Source organism: Drosophila biarmipes, chromosome 2L, assembly GCF_025231255.1.
Source record: "Drosophila biarmipes strain raj3 chromosome 2L, RU_DBia_V1.1, whole genome shotgun sequence".
In the NCBI taxonomy this organism is placed as follows: domain Eukaryota; kingdom Metazoa; phylum Arthropoda; class Insecta; order Diptera; family Drosophilidae; genus Drosophila; species Drosophila biarmipes.
In genome coordinates, this window is record NC_066612.1 from 5,717,626 (window position 1) to 5,745,254 (window position 27,629).

Sequence of the window (27,629 nt, forward strand, 5' to 3'; positions counted from 1 at the left end):
AAATATGGAAATCCTCAATCACAACAGCACAGCCATATTTCGCCCGTCTCCTCTGGTTCACTCTGGGGCATTGTGGCTGCCAAAAATTCTATTTCGGTTAGTCTTGCGGTTTGCCCACTTGGCACATAAATATGCATGAAGGAGGTCTGCGGCAAATGTATTTGCATAATGGATATTTAATTGATTTGGGTCTGCTTCAATGAGTTGACACGGAGCATTTGTCGAACCAAAATATTATAAAAGATTTATGCTCAATGGGCAGCACAATAATAGGGTGTTGTTCGATGTTCTGAAATCAATTATGTTCACAATACGAATTCCGAGAAGGAAAACCCATTTCTAACTCAGAGTAAAAAACAATTTCAAAATTATACTTATTCAGCTTAAAGCATTATTTTGGAATAGCATGTTACATACTATACTATAATATACTACATATTTATTATATATTATATTCTAAAAATGGTTATATTTTAATGGAATTTCATTGATGCCAGAATATTAAAATATTTTTACAAGCTTGGAATAATGTCAATTATACTAAATATGTTTATAATAGTAATATTCTGTTAAATCGTGATCATTTATTTCTCTAACAAGAATTCTATAAAAGTAATGTAACCCATAAACTACTGATGAGCACTCCTCCCCCGGGCCATAGTTTATGGTAAAGATATTTCTGCTCCTGAGCTGAGCCCCAGAAATAACTCTACTTTGCCATAACTTCGTCTCAGTACTCAGTACTTATTTCGGATTACATTCTCTAAAAAGGGCAAAAGCGTAATAAAATCTGTTTATGCTCCTTTTATGCCGGCCCAAGCTGCGAAATATCACACAGCTGGAACCATGGGACTGTGCTCTCTGGTATTTTTCGTATTTTTGGCATTCACTTTTATTGTGCGAGTGGTTCAAGGTCCTTCTGGGCTTATACAGTGGGTGGCGCTGGGCGGTGGTGGTGCAGAGCAGTTTTGTCTAAATGGTTGCAGTCAAAGGGAAATGTTTTGTGGAGCTTTCGGGCCAAAACTAAAGATGCATAAGAGAGTGGTAATCCGGGCAAATGGCGTCTAAATGCCCAAGTTCTCCCCGAGGCACTCGAAGTGCCACTTATAAATGGCCGGGTATTTATATTTTTCATCTCGTTGTTTCTATCGCAACTTTGAGCAGACTTTCCCAGGCAATTTTCCATGCCAGAGAGTTCAGCTGCGCGCAGTTCACTTGCTCGACCGCAGAGCCCATCATTTAAATTACAAAATTTCAAGAGCTCTGGCATCAATCAACAGTGGCCAGTACTAGAGGGTATTAGTTTTGGCCAAGGAAACTTTTATAATTAGCTGGTGCAAAGGAAATACCGAGTGCAAGGTAATCCAATTACAGACCAAGAAGAGCATCCTCTAATCAGGCCAGTAAATGGTGCATTAAATCGAGCTTTGTATCACTTTCAATGAACTTTCCAGACGCGCCAAGAACTTTTCCGGAGGAAATACCCAGTAGAGACTAACAATTAGCTTTCCCCAGACTAATCAATAATCAGCCCTTTGAAGTGGCTTCCTAAATGCATGTAGTCATTAGACCGGCCCCCGCAATTGCCTCATGCATATTGAAATGGCCTCAAAATGTGTCCTGGCACATGTGATTAGTAATTCAGTTCGATTCGATTCGTCGTACATCCACATATCCTTTCAAACGACCGGAAACCGGAAGCAGCTCCAGAGAACAGACACAGAGCCAACTCTCCTCGCAATTAATTTAGCATTTTTGCATTGCGATTTTGTAACCAGTCAGGAAATTGATAGCTGTTAGTCACGGTCCCGGGGGTGAATCTATATTTCTGCATTGAGTTCCCCTAAGAAAGCCCCAAGAATTAATTGTTTTCCATTTAAAACTGTAATTGAAAATGCCATTTGTATTCAAAGGCGGATATTAATTTTTGTTCCATGCCAAAAATAAGTTTTTGGCATTATTTCCATTTTTGTCACAACACATTGGCTGGGAGGAAACTGAAAATGTAAATCCCGCAGTGGGAAATTTTCATTACATTTTGAAAAGCAAACAAGTGCAGTTGTCGCAAATTTGAAAATCAGTATGTGGGCCAAGCTGTCTGCCGAAATAATGGTCAAACATAATTGTGATGTATTTTTTAGGGATTAGAGGCAAGCTCTTATGAAAGCAGATGCTTCAATAACAAACTCCGGAAATAATTTAATACACTTTTTTGTTGGCCCATCCAAAGGACTTTCGCCACGTATGTGTCACTCTTTAAATGGCTTAATTTTATTTTTTGTTGGTTCAGAAAAGTTGACAAAGATTTATGGCATGCTTGAAGGCGTCGTCTAGCAAACACAGAAGGGCATCATCAATTTTAATAAAACCCTCTTTGTTTTCACACATGCATGTGTGCATTTCAGTTCGTCCCAAAGCGGGAAGGATTCTTCTTTTCCTAAAAAATTGTGATGCGGAAACATTTGTCAGGCCAAGATAGTGGTTAAGTTGCAACAAAGTTCTACAAATTTATTTAAACTGGGTACATAAAAATGGATATTAAGGGATTAAAAAAACTGAATCACTCAGTCAGCAGAATAAGCATTTAAAGACTTATTTCCTTTGCATTTAACAAAGCAGAAATATCTGGATAAATTATGTAAAAATATATGCAGGATTTTTCACAGCCTTTGTCTACATTTTTCACATAAATAAATACAGCACCATTTAGCCAGCACAATGAGCGATTAAATATCTATTTCCCCAGCTTCTAGTAAATCTGAAATATCTAAACCACTTGCATAGAAATGCATTCTTCTCAGCAGGATTTGCCAGCAGCTTTCGTCTGCATTTTTCCAATTTCGACCAACAATGGTCGCCAATAATAACTCAACAGCTTTTGTATTTGACGGCCATTAAATACAACGACGTGGTGCAAAATGAAACAAAGGCAATGACAGCTGCGAAACAATTGCACAACTAATCAATGATGGTCATCAATGGAGTGCAGCGGAAAATGCGGGCGGGAGTAACGAAAAAACATTAGGAAAACAATTAAACTAATTGACGGCAATTTATACGCAACAAGGAGACAGAAACAAAGCGCAAAGGCAGAAGGCCAAAGGAGGGAAACTTGCACAAAAAACCAAAAGTTTTATGGGAGAAAATTGAAGCTGGAAAGTTTTTTCCGCCCAGCGTCGAAAAGTAGACCGCTGAAAATGAGGGCAGCGAGAAAGAAGAACGAAGACTGCGATAAAAAAGGCAGTGGGGATCCATTAACTTGGCCACTAATGAAACCGCATTGAAGGAGCTCCCTGCTCCGCCAGCGAGGGCCACTATCTAATTGACACTGTCGGGTGGGAAATGCGAATTAATTCCCTGCAAAATTCCTGATTGCATCGCTCATACGCCCCGTGTGACGAAGATGACTCAATGGATACGAAATAATTGAGGATACGTCATGCAGTTAGGGTCCGCTTTCAATTAAAGTCACTAAACTTAAAATGTTAAGATGGATTAAAGTATCCGAAAGTGCATCTGCTTCCTTTACCTATAGTTACTAGCCCACCTTATTTCTAATCCCATTTCCGCTATGAAAGGCGCTCACAAAACCAAAGCCAGTCAAAGCATTTCGAGTTTTTATCCTCTTCCTGGCATTCTTGAGGTCCTGCCAGATACTGGAAAATGGTCTTTACTCCTTCGAAGCTTGCTTAGGTGTCCATGGTGGGTGAGAGTCTGCATATTATTATCTTATAGCTAAACTTCCACTTACGAAAGAGTTATATGATGGTTTAGTCATTTTTTATTGTATCTCTTTAAAGATTACTTAAATATTTTATAAAACTAATATAGTTTGATATTTTTTAGTATTTTATAACGATTTGGAAACAAATTTATTATTTGAGTATTTATTTCTTTAGGATATTTAAAATATTGTATAGAATTGTGAGCCTTGAACGATGTAGTTTCTTAGAGAGAAAATGGTGAGCATGGTGCTTATTTTAACCCAATCTAATTGAAACTTGTAGATACAAATGGTAAAAGTATTTAAATTAATTATGTCATGTATACAACGGGCTATCTTATTAAAAAACAGTATATTTATTGAAGGAAAAACATTTTTAAGCAAATATTTTAAACGTAATTTAATATTTAATCTATCTTATAATCTGTACGTCTATCTTAATATCTTAAATAAATAGAACTATTAGCGTTTGAAAATATTTAGATTTTAAATATTATTAAATATTTAATGATGTTTTGTATACTAGTAAATTATAGCCTTCTTATTTCCACCTCCAGAGAGCCTCACCAAAGAGCTGTTAATCATTTTTCATGGAGACGATTTAAGTCCACAGCGAATCGCGATGATGTCGCTTTAATTAATGGGAGGCAGCCGCCGGAGCAAATAATATCTTTCATTTCTGACTCATCGCGGGCCTCGATTGTCACTCGTTAATGCGTTGCCTCGTATTTCACATTTATTGCATATATCGCCCGATTGAACATTAATATTTGATGACACTTTTATGTTGTGCCTTGTCAACTGAGCTTATGCTGCAACTTCATTTGCCGCGGGAAATTGCCAATTACCGATGCATTTAATAGAGTCCGAGAACGCTATTAATTTAAAGTTTTTTCGATTGATAGGAAAAACAACCAGGAAGGCAGTTTGGCACATATTTCGAGTGCCAGCACAGGTCCTTGGTGCGCTCGTCCTTGGAAGGATAACTTGCATAACAGACCATTACTCCGGCAAAGCTGTTTGCCGTCCGCATTGCGGTGGCCCGAGCTGTTTGTGCAATTGCATTAGGGAATTCCCATCCCCCTCACAAAGTGTACCTACATTTATAAAATATTTATTGCATTTTTGTTTACCACGTGTGCGGAGAGTGTGAAGTTTAATAAATTTTAAAGCTTGCTTTGTGGGATTTGTTCGCTGCCGGAATTTATGTGGCCTTTAGAATTTAGTGGTTCGAAAGTAAGACATTATCACGGTGGCAACATCAAAGCCAGAGCACAATCCTGCTCATCCCGCCCGAGAGTCCCTGATCCACTCGGAGTCCTTCGAATGTGACGTCCTGCTGCTTGCTTTATAGCCCTCCGCCGACTGTCACACACGTCCATACATTTATTAGCATATTGCCAAGCCACTCCCCATCACCTAATGATGCAGAAATGTAAAACAACTGGGACCCTGGGCTCTTTCCAACCCATTTCTCCGCTGCTCCATGGCATCATGGCTCCGTTTCCCAGGGCGCAGAGGGATTTTCATTGGCATTTGTGATGTGGCATACTGATTTTGTTATTCTGCGAGCTGACTCCGCGTGACGTACGCGCTTTTTTTATTTCGCAAACGTGCTGCGAAATCGAAAACTGCAAAATAACCGGGGTGAAGAACTATCACTGGAAAAGCGAGAGTCATAGCCATTAAGCTAAGTCCACTTTGCTGGATATTTGTTTGGGGAACTCATTGGCTACTTAAAAAAACCCTTTAGACTTACATATTCATGGAATAAATCCCTCTTAATTAACTCATCTTCTGTTGAAAATTCTATTAATTGCTCTATTAAAGGCAGGTATTTCAGCTTTCCGATTTATTGTTCAGATTTTTGCAACCATTGGAGGAATGCACAAGTTTCCAGTAGCCGAAATTCGAGGAGTCATGCAAAAGGCTTCTGTCGAAAGGAGATGCGCTTAACTCGAGTTGCAGCTGAGTGTCTGAAGTTGCTCACCAACTTCTCCTTGGACAGCAAAGTGGCGCACTGCGTTGCTGAGATGGAAAACTTCTGACGTTAAATTGTTTGGCATGGCGCTGCGAAAATATTTTAGCAAGCCAATAAACATTGGGAAAAAGGGAGGGTGAGCTTTGGGTCAAATACCTCAGTTTCATCGGTGGAAAAGGTAGCCTCTTACTCCATATATTGCCCTCCAAATCCTCTCTGCGTCATTTTCCATAATGCAATCGTAAATACATTTTAACAGTTCACCTTATGATTGACTTTTATGTCTGCCTCTTGATGAATGCCAAAGTAAATGCCAATTTATACACCTGCTCGGCCAAATTGAATTGCACGAAATAGGCTTATGTCTGCAAATAAAGAAGGGCAACTCAATTTGCTGCCAATGGCTTACGTTCTTGGCCAAAAAGCCCAAGAAAATGTGAAAGGAAAGATACAATACCTACATTTTGTGGTGAAGTGTGATAAACCATTTGTTACGGTTATAAAGGTATCTAGCAGATGTTAACCTACTCATTTTGCGATTTTTATTACCTTTTTTTGGCTTAAAATTTAAGCCAGAGCAACTTTCATTTAGCAAATTAACGTCTTATCATAAATTAGAAACCTTGAGACTGCCCATCCGCCGAGGCCATTTATTCGTCACCTCGTTTTTCCCCTCTTTTTCCATTCGAGTTGAAAGTCCTCCTTCGGCAGGCATGAATGCATTTCGAGGGAAACTCAAATAGAACGCAGATGAATGAACCGGCCTGAAGTGAAAGGTAAATGCGTGAATAGTTGGCTGATTAAACGAGTGCCTAAAACACTTAACAAATGCAGCAGAGCCCTCGAAATCCTTTCGATTTGTCCCAGCGAGTTGAATATTTTCAACGGTTTGGAAGTGCCAAGTTGAAGGGTTTATCTATACCGACCATTAAAGTGCAACAACTTGGCTCCTTTTCAGCTTTCCACCGAACGTGCCAACACTTTTTGGCCACATTATCGCACTCCATTTAAAACACTCATACGCAGCGTAAGCCAATAACTGGGCCATCATTTTGGCACACAGCTGAGGCTTTTATTAGCTGGGGCTGCAAAATATTAGCTGGGTCAGGTTAGTCGGCAGTTGGAAACACCATTCTCCAGAAATTTACCCAGAAATGAAAGGTAAACATCATCTCTAAGGGCTGCCGTAAAATGCATTTTTACCATCCCGTGCAGTTCCAACTGCTGTAACCCCGTCTTTAATGACGAAAGCCACTCAAAGTTCGACAGGCAATTAATGGCGCTGGTCCACACTGTTTTGGTTACCTCAGTTTACCTGGTGGGCACCACCACCGGGCGGCCAGATAAATCTCCCTCCACACATTTTCTCCACAGAGCGCAAGCATAAGTTAAAAACTTTGCAGCAACAGTGCCATGCCAGGCCATTCATTAGCATGCAAATTTGAAAATTTATCAGCTGGTGGTTTTCTCCTTTGCACTCGGGAAAAAAACCTACTTAGAACTACTAACCAAAAAAAATAATTTTAGGTATTACTATTTTCGTTAATAACTACTTTTAAATATTTTTCATTGATACATTTAATCCATATATTTTTAATGACAATTATTTAAAAAAACTATATTTAAGTCTAATACTAAAAAAAAATCACTTTTAAACTTAATGATATTATTTTAAGGAATTACGAATAATCCTATTTTTGAGCTAAGTAAATTATGAAAATTAAATTCTTATACCTTTTGATTACTTTTAAGATAACCTTTTATATTGATTATATGATTTTAATAAAAAAAAATAATAAATAATTATAATCTTTAAGTTAAATTATATTCACTTTATTTTATTAGAAGTAAATATATATATTTATAATGTAAATCTATTTTTTCTGGAGTGTAGTTAAACTTCATATCATGGTGTAGGTCCTGGTTTTGGTCCTGCTCTGGGTGCTCGTCCTGCGAGCGCAACTTTCCCACACTCTGGCACTTTTCGAAGCGGGGACCGCATCTGGTTGGGTGGAAGTGGAAGCTTCACTAACTGCATCAGCTCACATGACAAAGTTTGTCGCACAAATTATACACAGATCGAAATCGAGGCTAGCCGGAGGATTCTCCAGACGTATGTTGGTGGTCGGAGGAGCAGATGGTATGGGAACCTCATATTTATGGCCCTGACCTCGCAAATATGCTCAAGTACTTTGCTGCGATGGCCTCGCACATTGTTGTGGTAGTTCAATGAGTTTGAGAAGTTCAAATGAGTTGTCTCCTCTTCGGAATGACAATCGGAAATATATAAGGGGAGTTAGATAGAAGATACTTTTGAATATGTTTAATAAAAAGCTATTAAGGTTTTATTTGATAGAAAATGTTTTCCTTGACTTTTGTAAGAAATGCAAACGCCTGTGGGCAATTCGTGTTTATCTTTCAATTAAAAGAAAAGTCGAAAAGTCAACATTTGTGGAGATTTTCTTAATTGGAAATGCCCTCGGGCTGGTAATGTCTAAGCCCGGGTAAGATTAAATTTATGTTTTTCAGTGGGTATGGCGTTCTTCTTTAACTTGTGTATGGCTTGTTATTTTGGTTAATTGTAAAGAATTGGTCTTCGTTTTAAACAGATTCTCTAAAGTTATGATTCACGAGTAGAGACTGATGCATATAGTTACTCATTTCCTATTCAAAAGTTACTGGCCTAAATATAACCACCTGACGCGCTAGAAATTATCTTCAACTTACAGGCCATTTTATTTTAGTAATGGTGAACTTGCCCGACTTCGGTTGTTAACTAACTTTCTTATCGGGCAGTCCAAAGTTTTGGCTGGCAAATATTAAGGTAAAAACGATAAAACCAGAATGTATGTGTTTTGGCTAATATTGACAGAAGTTATTGATTACAAACGTAAACAGAAGCGCCGTCTGATACGATTGCACTGATTTTAAACCAACTGATAGTGGCAATAAATACTGTTTTCCAGCCGTTCGAAAGGAGTGCTTACTCAGCTTGTGTACAGGGTCGGAATGGTGACCCTTAAAGATAACGATAGGCATGTACTTACCTTCAGTCCGCTACTGTCTTGGTTTTCGGAACCATTCCTAGTGTCTTGGTATTAACTAACCACAAATTTACGCGTTCCAGGGCGTTGCCTATGTGTATGTTGGCATTATAAGCATGCGGAAGACCCCCAGATAAGAATCGATGTCTGGTTTGGGTTTCAGTTTTTCGAGAACTGTGCTGCCATCTGCACAACTTCTTCAGCGGGTGTTTTATTACAGAACCATGTACAAGAACGAAACAAAATATTAGCGAAGGAATAGGATATTTGTTGTGAAGTTTATTTTAGGAAGAGAAAAAGATATAGTATCGTGCAGAATTATATATTGTGGCATAATTAATGGTGGAACGCAACAGTGGAGTTCAATACGAGAGAATGCCGACTGTTACTTTCAGGTAAAATTAAAGAACCTCTGATATTATATCTATTTAAAAATGTTATCATAAAATCCATAAAATATAATGGTTTGACCCTAACTAAATTTAAGATTTTAGTATAGATTGTGTTTGATAAAGTGTAGACCACCAACTGAAAATCAAATTATATCATGTAGTAATAATAAATTGCACTGTGATTTAGTTATTTGAACTTGTGAATTTTTGTTATATATTTTACTAATTAAATATGGCGTACCATATTCACACTCGAAGGCGTTTTCAGACGCTTTATAGATGTGTTAGGTCTTTCATAATATTTTGGTTAATATTTTTTGACACATCACGTAACTTTCTCTGATACTGATGAGTAAGCCTCAAGGTTTTTTCCCTTTTTGAAGCCAAAAAACGTATGTAAATACATTTTAAACGTCACAGCTCTGCAACTAACGAACTCTTTGAAATAATTGGAGAAGTCCACAATGAAATTGACTCATGTGGGTAAATATTTTCCCTTCCCGAGATCGGCAAACAGTGTTGACCCAGTAAACAAGTCCGGAGCAATAAGGTCTAGACTGGCAGAGATAACCGGCAAATTCTGCCGTGGAAAAGCAGAACTTTTTACAATCCACTCTGAACACGATAATTAACAACATTGTCAAGTTTGTTGTGATGACGTGATATTACAGATTTCAAAACAAAACCAAATACATGCGATACCAAAGTTGTTATGTACAAGATGCGTATACCCGATTCCGGCCTCTCTGAAGAAGTGCAAATAGGCTAATAAATTAAGGCAATAATAGGGCTGCAATAGATTTGTTTACACACACGGATCACACTCGTACTCGTACGGTATAAATAGCAGGCTAATAATAACGCTAATCAGTTAGTCAAATATCGTCTGGCCGACAATTGGAGTAACTGCCTCGAAAACGCCTCAGTCTTGGCAGTGACACGAGTCTGTAAGGGCGCGGAGAATCGCGGTCTAGAAGATCGCTGATCAATCGGTTTCTATCTGTCGGATATCATAAAGTACTGCGCATCGGCCCGGAAATGTCGCTAATTAATCTGAAATCGAAAGACATGTACAATGAACCGATCAACCTATGGAGGACCAAGCAACGAGTCCATTATCATCACGATGTGATATCGAAAGGAAACGAGTTAGTTTCGGATTTAGATACCCAACTGCAGTGGCACATATACACAGTGATAAAAAAAGTACCACATATATGCGAGTGTTTATTTTATTGTACACCATAAAAAGTATCTTAATCTGAAAACCTTTCAAGTCGCAAAATATAATCTCGTTAAAGGTTTATTTTCCATAGTTAATTTTTCCATTCTTAATTTTGTCTGGTTTTATATCTTATCAAACCCATATAGATGTCATGCTTTGACATCAGCTCATTGTCGCAATTTTTTTTTGTGTGTGAAAGCCCTGGCTCAAATTTCAGACACTGATTGCAGACAACAAAGGGAAAACGTGATCACTTAATGTTTGTGTAAACACTGACCACTTATCTGTCTCTGATTGATGGGACACCAGACTGAATTTTATCTATCCACTTATGTACAAATTAGAGGTATTTCCAAAGGAACGCGTGGTTTGCTGAGCCGGCTGGGTGATAATATCCCGATGGGTGGCCAGAAATCGATCAAAAATCAATCAAAGCTGCAAAATACATAGGGTGTGAGTGCGCAATTTTTTCAGGGTCGGGTTGAAGACTTAGACTTGATAGCACCAACCATAAGAGTGCAAAGTTGGAAAAGAAAATTCAGTTCTTCGGAAAGCATTGAACCTGTCGGGGGTTTCCGTGTGTATGTGTGCCACTCGCGGGGGAAAAGAGTCCTTGAGCAGTCACTTATCAATTCCGGTCCTTAAACAGCAGTCACAGATCCTCCGATGCCTGTGAATACATAACCATAACTGCGCCAAAGAAGTCGGCCTCGTTCTCCAGATCGCCGCCGAACTCCCTGCCCCCCTCGGTGCCCGGAACCCCGCGTCACTCGGTGGCCGCCACCTCGAACCAGGTGGTCCGATACGCCAGAACCTCCTGTGATCACTGCGGACACCACAGCATCCCGGTCATGTCGCCGCACCCCATCTCTCCGCTGGCCAAGTCGCAGACGAACCTGGATCTCGTGGAGCACGCCAGTCAGCGGCAGGCCCTGCTCCCACTGCCCACCATACCGCTCCACCACGAGGACTCCGCCTGCACCCTGCAGGTGTCCCGGAGGCCATCGCTGCTCCTCCAGGAGATCCTCAGGAAGGACTTTCTGTCGCCCAGGACGGCTAAAAATGGGTACTTTTTCGGTTTATGCACTGGAGGGTTCTTGGTACTCTTGATTTTTTTTATCACGATATCATCCCTATTTTATAGGCGACAATGCTCATAAAATATTTTAAAATCTATTTTATAAAAGTTCAAACTCCGCACTCAGAGATTTTGAAACTTTTTTAAAAATTATTTATAACCTCAAAAGTATTTACTAGACATTGAAAACTAAAAAAAACCAAAACATTTTATTACTAGATCTCGGATTATATGTGCTTTTAAATTTTAATACATTTATAATAAAAACATAATTTTCAAAAATTCATTTCAACAATTTTACCCTCAAAATTACTACGTACTTTCTTGCATAACTTTTCATATTTGATGTTGGCCAACTCTTATATTTTTTTTACAACTCTACATCCTTTTTAGTTTTTCAATTAAAGTAATTAATTCTTTATGATATCTTTAATATTTTTCAGTAACCTGCAGGGAACAGCGAGCGGCAGTACAGGGACCATAAATATCCAGAGTGGAACCACAAGTGCGAGGAATGGCTCCACGGCGTTTTTTGATAACAGTGCCAAAAGTTTTCAGGCTAAGCAGCAGAAGGAAAAGAACCGACGTACAGGAAAGTAAGTTGTTAAAAACTAAATACAATAATTTTAGTTTATTAATTTACATAAAATAAATTCCCAGCGATGCCATAAGTTCAGCGCTGTCGGCAACCTATTGCAAACTCCTGGTTCTTCTCGGCGTTTGTCTGCCCATCACGGAGGTGATATCAGATCAGATACCCACCTATGTGTACCAGGGATTCTACGTATATCTCTATGCGGGCAGCATTATCTTTGTGATTTTTCTGTACATCAGTGCCTTCCGAAATCGTTCACTTTTCAATGCCCTCAAGGAATATCGTAAGATTTATATGCCTTACTTAAGATGTATCTATAATGTTAAAAACATATACCTTCAGATGAGAAGAACAGCAATGTGCACCTAAAGCACAAGGTAACCCATTTCGGCAGCTTCTACCTGAGAGTGGGAGCCATTGCCTTTGCCATTGGCACAATGGTGTACTCAGGTCTGGAGTTTGGCCAGTTCTTCGAGCTGAATGGCCATCCCGGATGTCGGGATGTCTTTGTGGCCATCACGCCCATCTGCCGCATGGTGCTGTGCATCGCCCAGGTGCAGTTCATCTTCCTGAACACCACCTACATGGACATGGCCCGGCACAAGGTGACCTCGAGGTTCGGCCTGATGCACATGGTGGCCACCAACCTGTGCGAGTGGCTGTACGTCCTTGTGGAGGAGACCAAGCACGAGATCTTCCACATCGGCCAGCACGAAGTGGATCCCGCCCACGACCTGGTCATCCACAATAGCACCACCAGTAGAACTGATTGGTTGGCAGTCAATGAGTCCCTCCACCATCACCATCCCCTGCATCCGCTAAACACCACCCTGCTGACCAATGTGAGCTCTATTATTGCAAACACGACTATGGCTCCTGCGCCCACGGCGGCTTCATTCAGTGGCTGCTCCCGTACCACCATCATGGGAGCTCTGGTCCAGCAGCTGTCGCCCTTCCTGTTCCCCTGCACCATCGAGTACAGCCTGATCTGCGCCGTAATCCTCTTCGAGATGTGGAAGACGGTCAAGTCCATTCCGGACATCGACAAGACCCGCAAGAACTCCGTGAAGCCAGTGGCCGCCAAGCCTGCCCATCACTTCTCAGTGGATTGCTCGCAGTCGCACAAGGGTCTCTTCTTCGGCATCATGATCATTGTGATGACCATCATCTCCATGATCATGTACTTTGTGCTGTACTCCCAGCCGGGCTACGAACTGGTGGCCACGCAGGAGGTCACTCTCTGGGAGACCTTCATGTACTTCATGTGCGCTGCGGCTGTGATAACGGGTGAGTAACGATTATGGTCTAAGGTAGTTCAGATATTAAATTTCTAAAAGCGGTGAAGGATTTATTACAGTATCTAAAAGAATGCAGCAAATAATGAACATGCAAACGTTACTCTTTTAGTGCATACTTTTAGTCACCTTTACAAGTGATTTGATCTCTTGTTATTTTAAATAGTTCTTGGAAATAATTTTAAAATTAATACTTTTGTAAAATAATTATATTTAATACTTTTTGAGTTAATACTCCTTTAAGCCATTATTTTTTTGAAAATATTTGTTTTTACCATTTTTCTTAAAGGCATGATTCACCCATAAAGGTGTCTAAAAGTAGGCAACACTTTTGAGTCCAGAATAATTTGAGACTTCAAAATACCTTGCATAGTTTTGGACACCTTAACTAAGTATTTTGAAACCCAAGTGCTTTTAAAATTTAATTTTAACAAAACATTAAGACAAATCACTGGCTGTGAGTGGTTCGTTAGCGGCCAAACGCTTCACAATGACCTAAACCTGAGTCTTGTTGAAGACCAAATATCGTTCTTCTCAAGCAGGTACAACGACCGTCTAACTGCCCACCGTAATCGTCTAGCCCGGAGATTACAGGGGGCTATCCCAATTCGCAGGCTCAAAAGAAGACATTTTGGGCTGCTCCTAAGAGACTAATATGAATATATTATTTACTTGAAACTAGTCGTAATTTGATCTACTCCTATATACCAAGTTGAAAACTAATTATAATTTATAATTAAGAGATTATTTACTTAAGAAAACATTTAGGTTAAAGGCTTTAATTAGATCTGTTCCTGGATTATATTAAATAAAGATGTTAATTAAAAAAATTTTAACATTTTGAGGAATTTATTAAGTTGTAATTTTTTAATATTTGTTTTACTTGTCTTATTTTACAGGCATGATCCTCATGCGTGATCTGCGCTACATCAAGGACAACAGCGACGACCACCACTCGATGGACCTGGACAATCTCCTCCTGATCGTTGCCCAAACGGGGGTCTACTTGTACGGAATGTTCAGCATCCTGGGCAGCTACTTTGCCAAATGGGACACGGTGCCCGATCGCGTGGAGGGCATCATAGCGGAGGTGTTTGGGGTGGTGCAGACCTCGCTGCAGACCATGTTCATCCTGCACGCCAGCCATCGGCGGTGCAAGGGCAACAAGCAGGTGCGGAGGAAGCCTGGCAGGGAGATCATCACCTTCCTGCTGGTGGCCAACATTGCCATCTGGTTCGTGAACACCCTGATCAAGGGACGCGCCGTCTTCCGGGAGACGCATCTGGAGTTCTTCGGCGTCTGGGGCTGGACGATCATCACCCACATCTCCATGCCACTGGCCATCTTCTATCGCTTCCACTCCACCATTTGCCTCTTCGAAGTCTGGAAGGTCACCTACAAGGCCAAGGCTCATTAGTTGGTCTACAAGCACCGGTTGATTAGTTTTTTCTAGCTTTCTTTTGACTAAGTTAATTTAAAACTCAATCGTCTTCTTTCGAGCATTAGTTAATTTATGTTTAAGTGCGAAATTTGTTGACATTGCTAGCACAAATAAAGATCTTATTTATTCAGCGAATGAACTGATGAATATATTTATTTACTTTGAGTGTAATGAATATTGAATCACTCTGATGTTATATAATATTTATTTATCTTTTAGTTATCACTTGAGGTGCCAATAGATTACACGATCATTATGGTTACCTAACTTCAATTGAAACTTTCAAATATAAAGACATTGGTATCACTGAAACCAATGATACACTTATTGTCAACTTAAAGCTTTCCTAGTTTAAGTAACTAGTGCGATAGTTAAAGTATTTAACAGCCAAGCTTTTAAATAAATCGATGGTTTGGGTATACATGCGATTCCCTTACAAATTGCCCTGATTCATGAACACCCCATAAGAAATCGCGTGCCCCAAAAGCAAAATCACGTTTTCGTGTATCAAATTTATCGTGGCTCACATAAATCTTGTGGCAGACAATTGACAAATCGGCGTTTCCGTTTCCTGTTGCGTATGTTCGCCTTAGAAAAATGTCAACGATTGAAAGGAAGTGAAGGGAGGGCGGTTGAAATGCGACTGTCTCGTGGGCATAAATTTGAAACGCCCCGACATTGATGTGTGCGGGTTATTTTCGGTTAAAGGACCTTTGAGCAGAAACATCAAGGTAAATAAAAAGGTATTGAGCCATGAAGTTGATGAATTGGCGCATTTAAATTATGTATTTATGGGGAAATCGGAGAAATTGGCATTCAGGTGGCTTACGCAGCGATAATAAACGGGCAATTTGGGGTTAACAAATCGAGTGATGTATGGCTTTATCACGTCCTTCCGCTGAGCACGTGGTTGGAATACCTTATATAGTCAAACCAAATGCTATTGATACTCTGCCCAGTATTTATACTCCATAATTAACATTAAAATGATAAAAAACTGGAAAAACAGAAAGTCAATAAGCAAATATTTGTTTTTAGTATAAAATTCCAGTCACGTGCAGAAAAAGGCAGGACGAAACTCACGTGTCTCAAACGTGACTGTAGGAATTTAAAATGCAATTATCGAGTAAATAACACAACAGTGAGGTGCCAGCGAAGAAAAGTAAATGTATATATCATATATCATTATTAGAGAAATTATTTTTAAATTATTAAGAGAGCTTCAATACTAGTCTTTGAACGCCTATATTTAGTACTACAGTAAATGCAACGTTTAATCATTAAGCCAAAATTAAACCCAGAGACGAATTTCATCCATTAAATTCCCTTCAAGCTAAAACGGCCATCATAATTAGAAGTCAGTCGCAATTTTCAGCGGAAACTTGCTAATTGCCGGTTAAAGAGTAAGAGAAGTACAAAAAAGTGAAATGAGGAAACTAATTAGAGGGCTGCTAAGCGAATCGGAATGGCAAAACATTCTTCATGGCATATTAATCTGTCAGGTAAATAATTCTACGGACTGCCTGCTCGAGTTCAAGTTCAAGACGAAGGAACTCCATTACAATGGGGTTTTCAGGGGGGCAGGGACAATGTCGACAGACTGCCACGATTGTCAACATTAATAAATCAGCTGGGAAAAATTGCAGTCGATGGCACTTTTTATGATGCCATCATCAACGTGCCGACGACTATTCCAGATGTCAAGCCCGCTGCCCCCCAGCCGGAAAATAGAATCGGGAAAAGAGCACGGAGGACTTTTAAATGGAAATGACGCGGAAACGCTAAGGACAATGACGGACGTCGACGTCGAGGATGACGAGTTTTCAGTTTTCAGCTTTCAGCTTTGAAGCTGATGGCCTCCCGGGCGTCTTTCCCTGACGGAAATGACATTTCCATGGAGTTGACACCGCCGGCGGAAGCGGAAATTTAAAAACAGGCCAAATGGCCGAGCCAAACGGGCAAACAAGTGACGAATGCTAATCAAGATAGGAAGTAGGCGAAGGACTCTGGCCTTTTTAAGGTAAGGTATTTCCAGGAAGCAAGTGGCTTCAACTATAATTTTTGTATAGCAACTGGCTTTAATTTAGGTACTGTGGAGTGCTATCAAGATTATTAAATGCTTCTGTTCTATTCGCAAGGTAAATTTATTAAGTAACATATCTGTCTGAATAAAAATCCTCTCAAAAAGGGAAAGAAAATAAAAGATATCGCCTAAAATTACTGCGGGTAAGAGTATAACAGCAATATTAAATACTCTGCGAAATAGAAAAAGAGAGCAAAAAACAAGATGGCGAACGTGAAAAGTGAAACGTCATGCATCTTGGCACTGAAGTTGTTAAAAATAAACCCCAGTTTGTTCTATGTGTATCTAAAGCAACAGTTTTTTTACTTTTAAATTAAATAAATTAAATCTCACATGTCTTAATACATTTATAAAATCTTAAATCAAATCTGATAAGTTTTCCTTGCCTGTCTGTGACTTGTTAAACATTTTCTAGGGCAATCGATACAATGTCTATTCCCGGCCTCTCAACATCTTTCAACTTCATATGGGGGCCAAAACTTTATGCACACTTGTTGGGGCGCAGCAAATTAAGTTTCGAGTGGCTGAAGCGTTTTTTATTTGTACGATTTGAAAATGAATTTCAAGTTCTGCCAAGTTATTCCAAGCCAAGAAGTTCCAAGTCAGATATTGTTGTCGAAAGTTGCTCGCAAGCTGAGCGAAACTTTCGGATGTACGGAATTGAAATCTATCAAAACTGCTCAGAATCAATTGGAAATAAATTTAGATACAGCTGCAGCTGAAATGGTGCAGGGGAAATGGGAGCTCTCTAAGAGCTTTTCAAGCTGCAACAGAAGCACAGTAAATGGAAATAAAACCATTTACTCCCCATTAAATGAAAGCAGAGAGGGACGAGCATCACGTAGATCGAAAGCATTTTTCCTGTCTTGAAACAAAACGTGTTCCTGGTGGCAAATCTTTTGAGGTCCCCCTGTTTTCCTCCCTTTTTGCTACCCCGAACACGTAAGCCACGCACATGGATGGCTAAAGACATTAGAGCGACACAATTAACCTTTTTAAAGGAGGATGTCAACAGTTGGTGACGGGTTGTGGTGTCATGTGGTTGGGTTAGGGCACTGGGATTGGTAAGAGGCTTAAAGGACGGCAAAACAAGTGATGGTCCTCCAAAACATTGTAAGGAAAACTTAATGTGGGATAGCAATATTTGATCCCGAAAGACATCCCAGACATGCAGACATTGAAGAGAAAAATGATATTAGCAAAAAATGTATTAATAAAAAGTTTATACCTACACTTGACTTGTTCATTACATTCAAAACACAAAGATTTTAATAAATATACATCTTATTATTAGCCTGATAAGACAAATTTTATTAACACACTTAAACTGTTTTAAAAAAAAACACCACCTTGACTGTAAATGAAATTATGCACTGTGCCGGGAATTTAATACAAGCGTTTTCCTGTTTTTTTTTTGCAAACTCAGTTACGCAAATATGGTAAAATTTTAATAAGACTCCGAGGACAGCTGGAGGCACTTTCAATTTGTTTTCAACGACGAACTCCGAGGAGCTCCCCTTCTCTTCAATCTGCCCACAAAGCAAGCACATGAGACACTTTTCCCACTCAGAAAGTCCACAAAACACTCTTGAGGGGGTAATGTAATATTTTTCGTTGAGTGGAAAATTAAACACAGGCTTATCCTGGCGACGAAAAGACTAAAATATCATATTGCAGCTTGACGGTAATAAGATTACTTTTAAGATTGAAATCCGAGCGCCTCAAGTTACTGCAATCGGCTTAAAAGTCGAAAGACGAAGTTCGGATTTCTAGATTAACCGAAACGAAAACTGCAGCTATCAAACTTTGATAAACCGCGCAAAAACAGTCGCCTAATTGGGCATAAAAACCAGCAAGTCTGCAGTTTTATTTTGCAGTGCAAATTGACATTTGCGCCATATAAAATTTAGTGGCCATATCTAGTTATTGCAGTTCTTTTTTATGTCCATATTTTACGACAGTTGCGCTGGTCTCAGGGGAACTGGGAGAAATATTCAATTGCGATGCAAGGAATGCGCAAAGCTGTCAATCATTGTCACTGTTCTTTGTTCTCTATTTCACTTCCGCAGCACATGGCGTATGAATGATTGTCGGAGTAGGTAAACTATAGGTATAAATAATAAAATAAAAGCAAATGCTGCAAATGACAATTCTAGGGCCAATAAGCCGGGGCACAAAATCCGCCAGCTGAATAATGAAAACATATCCTTAGGTGGGTGTCCCATAAAAGCTCACTCGTATATCAATTTTATGGGCGGCCAAATAAGTTTCTCAACGTGTGAAAAATCCCCAAAAGCGAAAGCAAATCAAAAAGCCGACCGAAAATAATTCATTTTATCTATTTTTTGTGGGGCTCCTGTAAGATAAATGTGGCGAGGTTGGTAATAAAATATTTATACAAAATCCCTGAAATCTCAAATGCAGAATAGAGACGCTTAGGTGTTGCTCTTTTTGCCCTGCCATTGTTCCAAACCATTGACTGATGGAAATTTGATGGAAGGTTCACATCACGTATACGCCCCGGGGACGTGCCAAAATTGAAACTTTCGCCGGTCAACAAATGTGTCGCTTTGGGAGATTTATTCTCTAAATGCTTTGTTTGATTTCATAGCAGATGCAGGAAGGATACGGTCTTTGGTCTTCAAATAACCAAATACACTCCACCTAAGTGATTTATTTGGATTAAAAGATACATGGATTCGTAAAACTTATATCAATGAATACTTGGTAATCACTTGGCTAGCTTCTTCATCATCTCTTTCCTGGCCAACAAAGCACTTTTATTGGGCACCACCTGGCATACAACGTGGCTTATTGATTTTTTGGCTTCACTATTTGCTGCTTTTGGCTCAGAACCTAACGCCTCATTAGCTGGTTTGCTGGGAATCCCCTGGCTGGTGGTCCCAGGTTTCGGTTTAGTTTTTTTGCTGGAAGTTTCTCCAGTGTCCTTACCACTTCGTCTGATATGTGGGGTTTTTGGTAGTGGGGGTTTCGCCTGAGTACCATTAGCATTACCTTTGGAGTTAGTTGGTTTGGCTGATGGAGTTTTTGGTATATCCATTTTTCTTGAATTTGTTGGACTATTGGGTACTGTTTTGGATGAGTTTCGAAGAGTTCTAGTGGGCGATGCACAGGGAGTTCTAGTACTCAATCTCCTAGAACGTCTTTCAGCAAATGTTGCAGGAGCAGCATCTGATTCTTTAGAAGAAGGTTTATCGGTTCGCCGAGTCCCCGAAGATTTTGCTGGCTCAGGATCAGCATCTTTATTAGACTTCTGGGAGATTTCCTCTAGCTTTGGTTTCTTGGCTGAACTATTATGACCTTTGGATCTGCTAGGGCTATGATATTGCGACTTTCTTCTGGAAGGCTTGCTTCTCTCATTTTCACTCTTTTTTTCTGACTCAGCTGGCTGTGAATTTTTAATTGAAAAGTTATTCTTATCGAGTTGACTTTTTAAAGGCCAGTTTAACTGAACCTTTCGATTTGGAATATTATAAAGTTTATCAAAGAAATAGCGTTCTTACCAATATATCCTTGGGTTTGAATCGATCACTCCAAGGTCCCAAGAGAGACTTGATGGGGGGCAACACCGTGAAGGCATTGGTCAGCGCGGTAAAGGTGCCACAATCATCGCTACAGTATCTAGACTGGGGTCGAGCGATCTGACTGCAACAGTAATTGGAGCACAGGCCACCCTTTTTGCCGGACTTCCCCAAAAGGTTCGAAGACTCCTCGGTCAACTCCCGCAGCAGATCGCACTGCGAGGCCTTCGATACATAGGATTTCTGGGAATCTATCTTCTTGGCGACCGACTTTTGATCTGCTTTCTTGGCTTCCTTTACTGGATTTTGAGGAGCTTTCTCGGGTTCGGCTGTTGGTATGTCAACTGGTTTCTCATCTATCTCATCTTTAACTTCGTATCTTTTTAGATCCCGCTTCTTTTGAGCTTTGACTGCGGGCGTTCTCTGTCTGGCACTGGCCGAATCAGTCACCCTTGGTGTTTTTGGAAAGGAATCCCCTCTCGCCTCCGGCGTGGTGGGCCTGGGTGGATTGCTGTAGAAGGTGGGCTTCAGCAGGGGATTCGTGCGGCGACAGCTGGCGCAGAAGTATTTGTCGTATCGGTCCCCTTCCTTTGGGTCCACGCCAATGCACTCTCCATGGAACCACACATTGCAATTATCACAGGCACTGAAAAGGCTTTGGCATACAATGGAGTTCTAGGACAAAGAACCTAAACCACCTACATCATAAACACATCGCCGTGGCTCTTGCGGCAGATGCAATAGACGACCTCCTCGGATTCCGCAGGTTTGGGTTCCTCCGAGGGCTGGTTTACTTGTAAGGATATACCATTATTGGTTAGGGAATGCCTCAGTTACTCACCTTGATTAGTCTTTTGTGGACTGCCGGCATCTCTGACTTCCGAATGACAACTATTCGAACTGAATATTTTACGCTGTGCAATAATATTTTAACTTTGATTGCTTTGCCCCGCCTGCTTTGTTACCCAGCTCCACTTTTTTCGCTCAAAGTGTATTCCCAATTGTCAAATGCATGCCGAGCTCAGCCAATTGCAAAACAAAACCATGCCACAAAATATTCTTTATTGTTTTTCGGTCTCGCAAAGCACTAAAAATTCATTCAACTTCGATGTGCTCTGCCGGAATTGCAACTCCATTGCCATCAGACTCCGTTTCTGTGGGCCATGAATTATTTATTTACGACTGCACATGGTGCAATTTTGTATTACCAGTTCACTGCCTGGCGGTAAATTTTGAATGCGCTTGGTTAGTGCAACTTGCCAACTGGAGAGGCCTTGACTCATCCGTCATAAACTGGAGTTACATGAATATTTTGTTACCAAAAGGGATCTTAAAAGGGAAGGATTTAAGGATTGACCTCTGCGTTCCCTGGCAATCAGCCTGCTTTTAATTATTCCATAACTTTCCTATGCACTGCCTTATCGCATTTGGTGCTTGTGCAAGCAATTAACTTTCTTGTTTACCCACATGGCCAACAAATTTTGGAGCACCCTTCACCTAATGCTGTTCTCCAAGCCACCCACTTTGTGTGCTATCTTTTTCCACTCCCTTTTTTTATTTCCCTGTTTTGGTAGCTGCATCCCAGTGGTGCCATTAACGTTTTTTCCATCATGCGCCTGGTTTTTGCAATTTAGATAGTTGAATTTCGCCATTGCGGCACTTGGCGCGAGCCAAAAAGTTTGATGGAATTTAAAATTAAATAAATTTGGCCCCACTTTTGACATTAGTTGTATACTTGCTTTTTAAGCTGGCAAAAAAGGATATATCGGTTACCCTTTCAGGATATTGCACACCTGACACTCTCAATTAGCTTCCTTCCGATTGAATTAAGTTGTTGTCCCATATCCACCGCTGGTTGCATATTCCACATGCCATAAATATCAACCCACTTAATTCTGATGTCACAATCACTCTGGCATAATTTTTTCATCGCCCCCGCCCCCTTGGCACCGAAATGGGCGTGGCAGAACAACATTTACATATGGCATTTACACTTATCAACATTATGTCGGGCGACGCCTGTTTGTGGTTATGTGCCACACATTCGGGTTAACATTGCGTATGAATAATTGAATATTTCTTGTTTTTGCAGCACGCTTTTTGCCCGTTGTTTGATTAATTGTGCACACACAACGTGTGCTCGTGCCGGGCAAAAAACGAGATGGCTCCATCACACTTTAAGGCCTCGGACAGCGGCAGATGAATACAATTGCATTTTGACCGCAGAACGACGGCCGGCTGACCTAAAAAAGCTTACGATTGGCAGGTGCACAAAACGAATATTAAGGCTCAAAGGCAGCAGCACAAAAACCAGGAAAAATATTGTGTAAACATGGCTTGCTCAAAGCCAGGAGGGTTGGGATTTCAGGGGGAAAGGAGATGGTTTCCACTCGAATTGGGGAGGTTATTCAAAGTTAAAATTTTAGATGACGGACAAAAAATGTTGAAAATAGTTTGGACTTAAAAAACAGCTTAGTAATGATAGAAAATCCTTTTTCAATCTGCAATAAACCTTTAAAGCATTTAAAAAATCCTTTTCCTTATTTGCAAAATGAATATAAATCATTCTTTTATAACATGATTCCATCTCAGGCATGGAAAATAATTATTAATGATTACCATTTTCTTAAATAAATGAAATGTTTGTAGTCTATGTTCTGAAGTAATTCAAGTAAACATCACATGAATTTAAGATCTCCCACTGGGAAATTCAGCTGCCACAAGTTCGATTTGCATTTGGCCCCGCAAAGGTGAATTTCGGTTGAATGTTCTGTCGGCGAATGGAAAATGCAATCGACAAGCGCTTTGAAAGCCAAGGAACTGCTTTTGTGAGCAGTCAAAAGGCAGCAATAAAATTACTTGCGTCACAAAACGAGCAGGGAATCCGAATCGAATTGCAGGCAAAGATAAAAAAGTGCCAGGCACACATGCGATTATATTGTACGTATGTATGCACATGCAGGTGAGTAAGGGATAAAGTCCTGATTAAGGATTTGTGCTTTCAGCACCATTTGCATTTGCCGGCCAATCTGCAGGAGAAAGGGATTGGGGGACTAGAGGATTTCTAGGATTCCGGCAGCACAATCTCTGAGATTTATTCAATAATACGCTTTGATCTCCTACAAGAATTGCATTAAGCAAGCTTACCTTTAATGGTTATTTACATATACGCTTACCATGCGGTGTGATGTTACGAACATTAAAAAAAAACATATTGAACAAAAAGAAATTTAAAAAAATTTGATATAGCAGAGCAAGGTTTCGATCCTCGGACCTCTGGGTTATGGGCCCAGCACGCTTCCACTGCGCCACTCTGCTTGTTGACTGCTAAAAATATTATTATCTTAAGGCTTATAGGGGTTGAAGTGCCTTGATTTTCCCCAATGTAATCGTCCAATCCAAAAAATATACTGTAAAAATTATGTATTTTTTTTATGTTTTTTATTTTTATTTTTAACAAAAATAAATATAAAGGAATAAAATGCAAACAAAAAAGTCATTTCTATGAATCAATTATGAATTTTAAACAGCTTCTTAAATTTTATCACTTACCATTTTTTGATTGTAATATCTCATAATATAAGTTTATGCAACCCCTTCTTTTCTGTTTTGCAAAAAGTTCTTTGACGAGCATTAAATTGCACTACTCATCTCGTTATATAAACCCCAGCAACAAAAACACTTATAAACCGTTTTTATGTCTTCATAAGAAGCTAATCCACTTCTTAAAAATATTTTACTACTTAAATGCAGCCATAAAACTAAATGTGTTATAAAAAAACGAAATGTTTCTCCGCAAAAATTGTCATATAAACTTTCAAACATAAAGATAATAAAATTATTGAAATAACACAGAACTGATTTATAACCTAACTAAATCAAGTGGACTCTTATCTAATTATGATTTAAGTATAAATTCAATTGAACGTAAATTGTATTTATTTTTCTCTTTGTGAATGTGGCTTTTGGCAAGTGTTTGATTGAATTTGTTATAATCGAATTATGAATGAATGTGTATTATTAAACAGTTAACATGGCAAAATCAATATAAAAATAATGTAATCAAATTCCTTTGTTACAAATAGGTACAAATTAAGGGATATAAAAATAGGGACATAAAATCGGTTTATTAAGTTTTAATGATATACCGGAAGTGCGGTAGGAAGTTCCGACTGGAAACCCATAAATATAGACCATTTCCCATTGATTGCGATGCATTTGGAAAATTAAATCATAAAAATGCAAATTAGTGTTGCTCAAGCTATAAAAGGGAATAAACGGGCGGGCATAAAAGTTAAATCAAGGATTTTTGAATAATCCATTTCCCATAAAACGCAGGGACATTGGAGATGTTTACGGAGAACATCAAGTTATGGCCCACTCTAAAACGGGCCTAATTGATTACTTTAGATAATGGCAATCAAACTACCCATCTGCTGACCAGCTAATGATCTTCCCAACAAGGTTATTGCGTGTGGCTCATAAATTAAAAAAGAAAAACTTTCATTTTCCTTTTACCCCGAAGTCTGACAGGCCCATGAACGATTGCAAAACTTTTTCTGCTTATTTTTTCACATTACCAAGGGTGAATTTTTTTTATGTTGAACAGTCAAAAAGAGCTTGTAAAATATCTGTCATCGAACGACAGTAGCACCGCAAAAGTTTACTAAAACTCAAGACGAGTGTTAAATTTAATTATTATTTTAAGGCCAAGCAACAAATGTAGCTTAATTTTAATTAGAGGCCCGGGATTTGTCGATGTCTTGTCTCAATTTCCTGAGGTCACACAAAAACCACAGGTTTCCACTCAAAAGCAGGATGTACTCTAAACAATCAGGCGCTTAGAAATTGTGGCCGGCTCAAGACGAAGACCTGTGATTAACTTGTAGGTATGTATTGTAGGCATTTCTATAAATTATGGGATTAGTATAGAAAAGAAAATTATCAAATTATTGAATTAGTTGTCACAGAAATTATTAACAAAAGTACTATTTACCACATTCATCGCGCCTAAAAGTATGCAATAAAAAGTAACCCTTTATTTCCGATTCAATATTTATTGTTGCATACTTTTAAGCACTTCTGTTAATTAGTTTAAAAATCCTATAGTAGCATAGATGGCGTTCTTAAAGGCGGAAATATTTTGTCAGCGCTGAAAATGCTGTCAAAACCATGCTGCTGCCAAGTTGAGACCGCCGTAATTTCATTTTCAGTCCGCACACGCACTGACATATTAAATTTCAGTGCCTGCCACATAAGTGGGTCCTCACTTAGTTTCTCTCGGAGGGCAATGAAAAAGTTTCGCTTAGAAAGTGCGGAGGCTCGTCAGTGTTTCGCCTGAAGGTTGTGTGTCTGCCAGAGTCATTACCAACCATACCAAACCATATATGTATACACTTTTATATGAGCGATGTGACACATTTCAGCCGACAACACACTTATGCACTTAGTCGCTGATAGTAATTTGCTCATCAATTTCAATTAAAAACTTGACGCCACAATGACTTAATTTCTGGATTGGAAGTTTTCGAACCTGGAACTTAAATTTCTTTAAAGCTTGGTTGGAGGTGCTCCTTTAAAAAAATGTGTACTTTTTTCAAATAATCAGCAACAGGTTTCATCGCAAAAAGGACCCAGTGGATCTGTGACAAGTTCCACACAATGCGTAAACAAATAAAAGGAGCTCTCCTCTTGCAACATGTTGCAGCGAACATGCTGCACAGTTAGGACTGGCATTTGGAACGCAACTTTTCCCCGGCTAAATTTCCCTTTCGGAAAAGCTTACTGCTAAGTCACAGATCGGTGGATTCAGGAAATAGTGCCAAGCGAATGTTCAAGCCAGGCGGTTCACCGAGGCAGTCGATTTTTTATAAATATTTTTTGGGTTGTTACAAAATACGAAAAGCATTTATTTATTTTACTTTATGACAAGGTATACATTTATTTATCTAACAAGAACAGCAAATATTTATAACAATTCTGTAAACCATTCGAATGGTGCTGAATAAAACAATTTATTGTGCAATATAATTGTAGCATATTTGTTAAGGGGTTAAATCGAGTCTCATAAATGCCTCAACCCGTAACCATAGCCCAGCACTTTCCGGTTATTGAACTTGATGGCGTGTTACAAACACCTGACCTTGGCTACTGATGTATATCAAATATTAATTGCCATGATAGTACTTAATGAAGAATAGTTATGTATATATATTTTATTTTATATGTTTTTATATCTTCTGGTAACATGCGTGATATTTTCCGTGGGTAAGACATGACATTTATTTTGGGCATATTTGCTTTTACTGGCCCTTTCAATTCATCTCATATACATGACCTTCTACTTTAAAACCACCAACACTTTTTCCATTTTTTATAAAAAAAATGTCTAGCTGTAACAAGTGGTCATCTTCCATCGAATCGATTGGAACGTTATTTTCATAACTTTTGGCATTTTCGAAATGGTATTCACCTTTTGGAAAAGGACACGGATCGTCGATTGGGGGTACAATCAATTCAAAAATTTGCGGAAAATATTTTTTAAATTTGGTTTTGAAAAACGCGCAGGGCTTGATGGTCTCATTGAGTTTAACTGGCTGTATTGGGGAGTGCTGGCTGTAATAAAAATCTTGTCTAACTTCAAAAGATTCGTCAATGTCAACTAAAAAGGCAAATGTTGCATTTATGGTATTTCGGGCTATATTTGTGTCTATCGTGAACAGCGTTTCATCCTCGCCAGCTAAAGGCCATACTGTGCTCACTTCAACTTCCAGATGTGCAAGTACAGAGCACTGCGAGACCAAAAGTTATCAAAACTGTACATAATTATTGTGTTTTAAACATACCTTAAGGATCGTATACAAAATGATGCAAGAGATAGGCAGCCAGACGCCCATTTTCACGAATTTAAGCGTTGAGAACTGATTGAAAATAGTTAACTGTGCGCTTCGTACTCTTTATATAGCGAAATAAGCCGAAAATGCATCGCGTTTTATTATGGATGCATGTTAATTACTTTGTAACTGATTATCTATTATCTTTGACACGAGGAAAAAATGTGTGTTTAAAAAAACAAATAATATTTTGTCATGCTAGGGATAAAAAATAACAGACCTTTCCCGATGAATACTTTCGATAAGTTTTATTATTAGGTATGTAAATTGAAATAGTCAATTATGAATGAAAAAGATTGATATAATATAAGCAATTCATTAAACTAAATATTACTT

The 27,629-nt window shown here is 39.2% G+C and overlaps 3 protein-coding genes, 1 long non-coding RNA gene and 1 other non-coding gene across 7 annotated transcripts in view; 2 read left to right on the forward strand and 3 right to left on the reverse strand.

Moving 5' to 3' along the window:
- LOC108034666 (macrophage colony-stimulating factor 1 receptor 1) overlaps positions 1–27,629 on the reverse strand; it is a 211,861-nt gene that overhangs the window by 32,452 nt on the left and 151,780 nt on the right. The window lies entirely within an intron of this gene.
- LOC108035042 (proton channel OtopLc) lies at positions 8,940–14,926 on the forward strand. Of its 3 annotated transcripts, XM_017110414.3 has the most exons (6): positions 10,049–10,289; positions 11,016–11,432; positions 11,888–12,040; positions 12,105–12,322; positions 12,382–13,326; positions 14,234–14,926. In XM_017110414.3, the coding sequence occupies exons 1-6, from the start codon at positions 10,180–10,182 to the stop codon at positions 14,749–14,751; spliced, it is 2,361 nt and encodes a 786-aa protein (XP_016965903.1). In that variant the 5' UTR covers positions 10,049–10,179; the 3' UTR covers positions 14,752–14,926. The 3 variants fall into 3 exon arrangements, with proteins under 3 accessions (XP_016965930.1, XP_016965903.1, XP_050741435.1); XM_017110441.3 differs by lacking the exons at positions 10,049–10,289; positions 11,016–11,432 and adding an exon at positions 8,940–9,144; XM_050885478.1 differs by lacking the exon at positions 10,049–10,289 and having other exon boundaries at positions 11,367–11,466.
- LOC108033580 (CXXC-type zinc finger protein 1) lies at positions 19,454–21,368 on the reverse strand. The gene is made up of 4 exons (XM_050885480.1): positions 21,242–21,368; positions 21,103–21,185; positions 20,383–21,046; positions 19,454–20,267 (listed from the first exon to the last, which is right to left on the reverse strand). The coding sequence occupies exons 1-4, from the start codon at positions 21,269–21,271 to the stop codon at positions 19,590–19,592; spliced, it is 1,455 nt and encodes a 484-aa protein (XP_050741437.1). The 5' UTR covers positions 21,272–21,368; the 3' UTR covers positions 19,454–19,589.
- LOC127010759 (uncharacterized) lies at positions 20,594–22,873 on the forward strand. The gene is made up of 3 exons (XR_007763534.1): positions 20,594–20,735; positions 20,788–21,166; positions 22,493–22,873. It is a non-coding gene; the product is annotated as an uncharacterized LOC127010759 (long non-coding RNA).
- Trnam-cau (transfer RNA methionine (anticodon CAU)) lies at positions 23,647–23,718 on the reverse strand. Its single transcript has one exon. It is a non-coding gene; the product is annotated as a tRNA-Met (tRNA).

Coding starts and splice junctions, on each gene's coding strand:
- LOC108035042 (XM_017110414.3), top strand. CDS start 10,180: ATGTCGCTAATTAATCTGAAATCGAAAGACATGTACAATGAACCGATC. Junction 12,041..12,104: donor AAGAACCGACGTACAGGAAA/GTAAGTTGTTAA, acceptor ATAAATTCCCAG/CGATGCCATAAGTTCAGCGC. Junction 13,327..14,233: donor CGCTGCGGCTGTGATAACGG/GTGAGTAACGAT, acceptor CTTATTTTACAG/GCATGATCCTCATGCGTGAT.
- LOC108033580 (XM_050885480.1), bottom strand. CDS start 21,271: ATGCCGGCAGTCCACAAAAGACTAATCAAG. Junction 21,047..21,102: donor CACGGCGATGTGTTTATGAT/GTAGGTGGTTTA, acceptor AAGCCTTTTCAG/TGCCTGTGATAATTGCAATG. Junction 20,268..20,382: donor TCAAACCCAAGGATATATTG/GTAAGAACGCTA, acceptor AAAAATTCACAG/CCAGCTGAGTCAGAAAAAAA.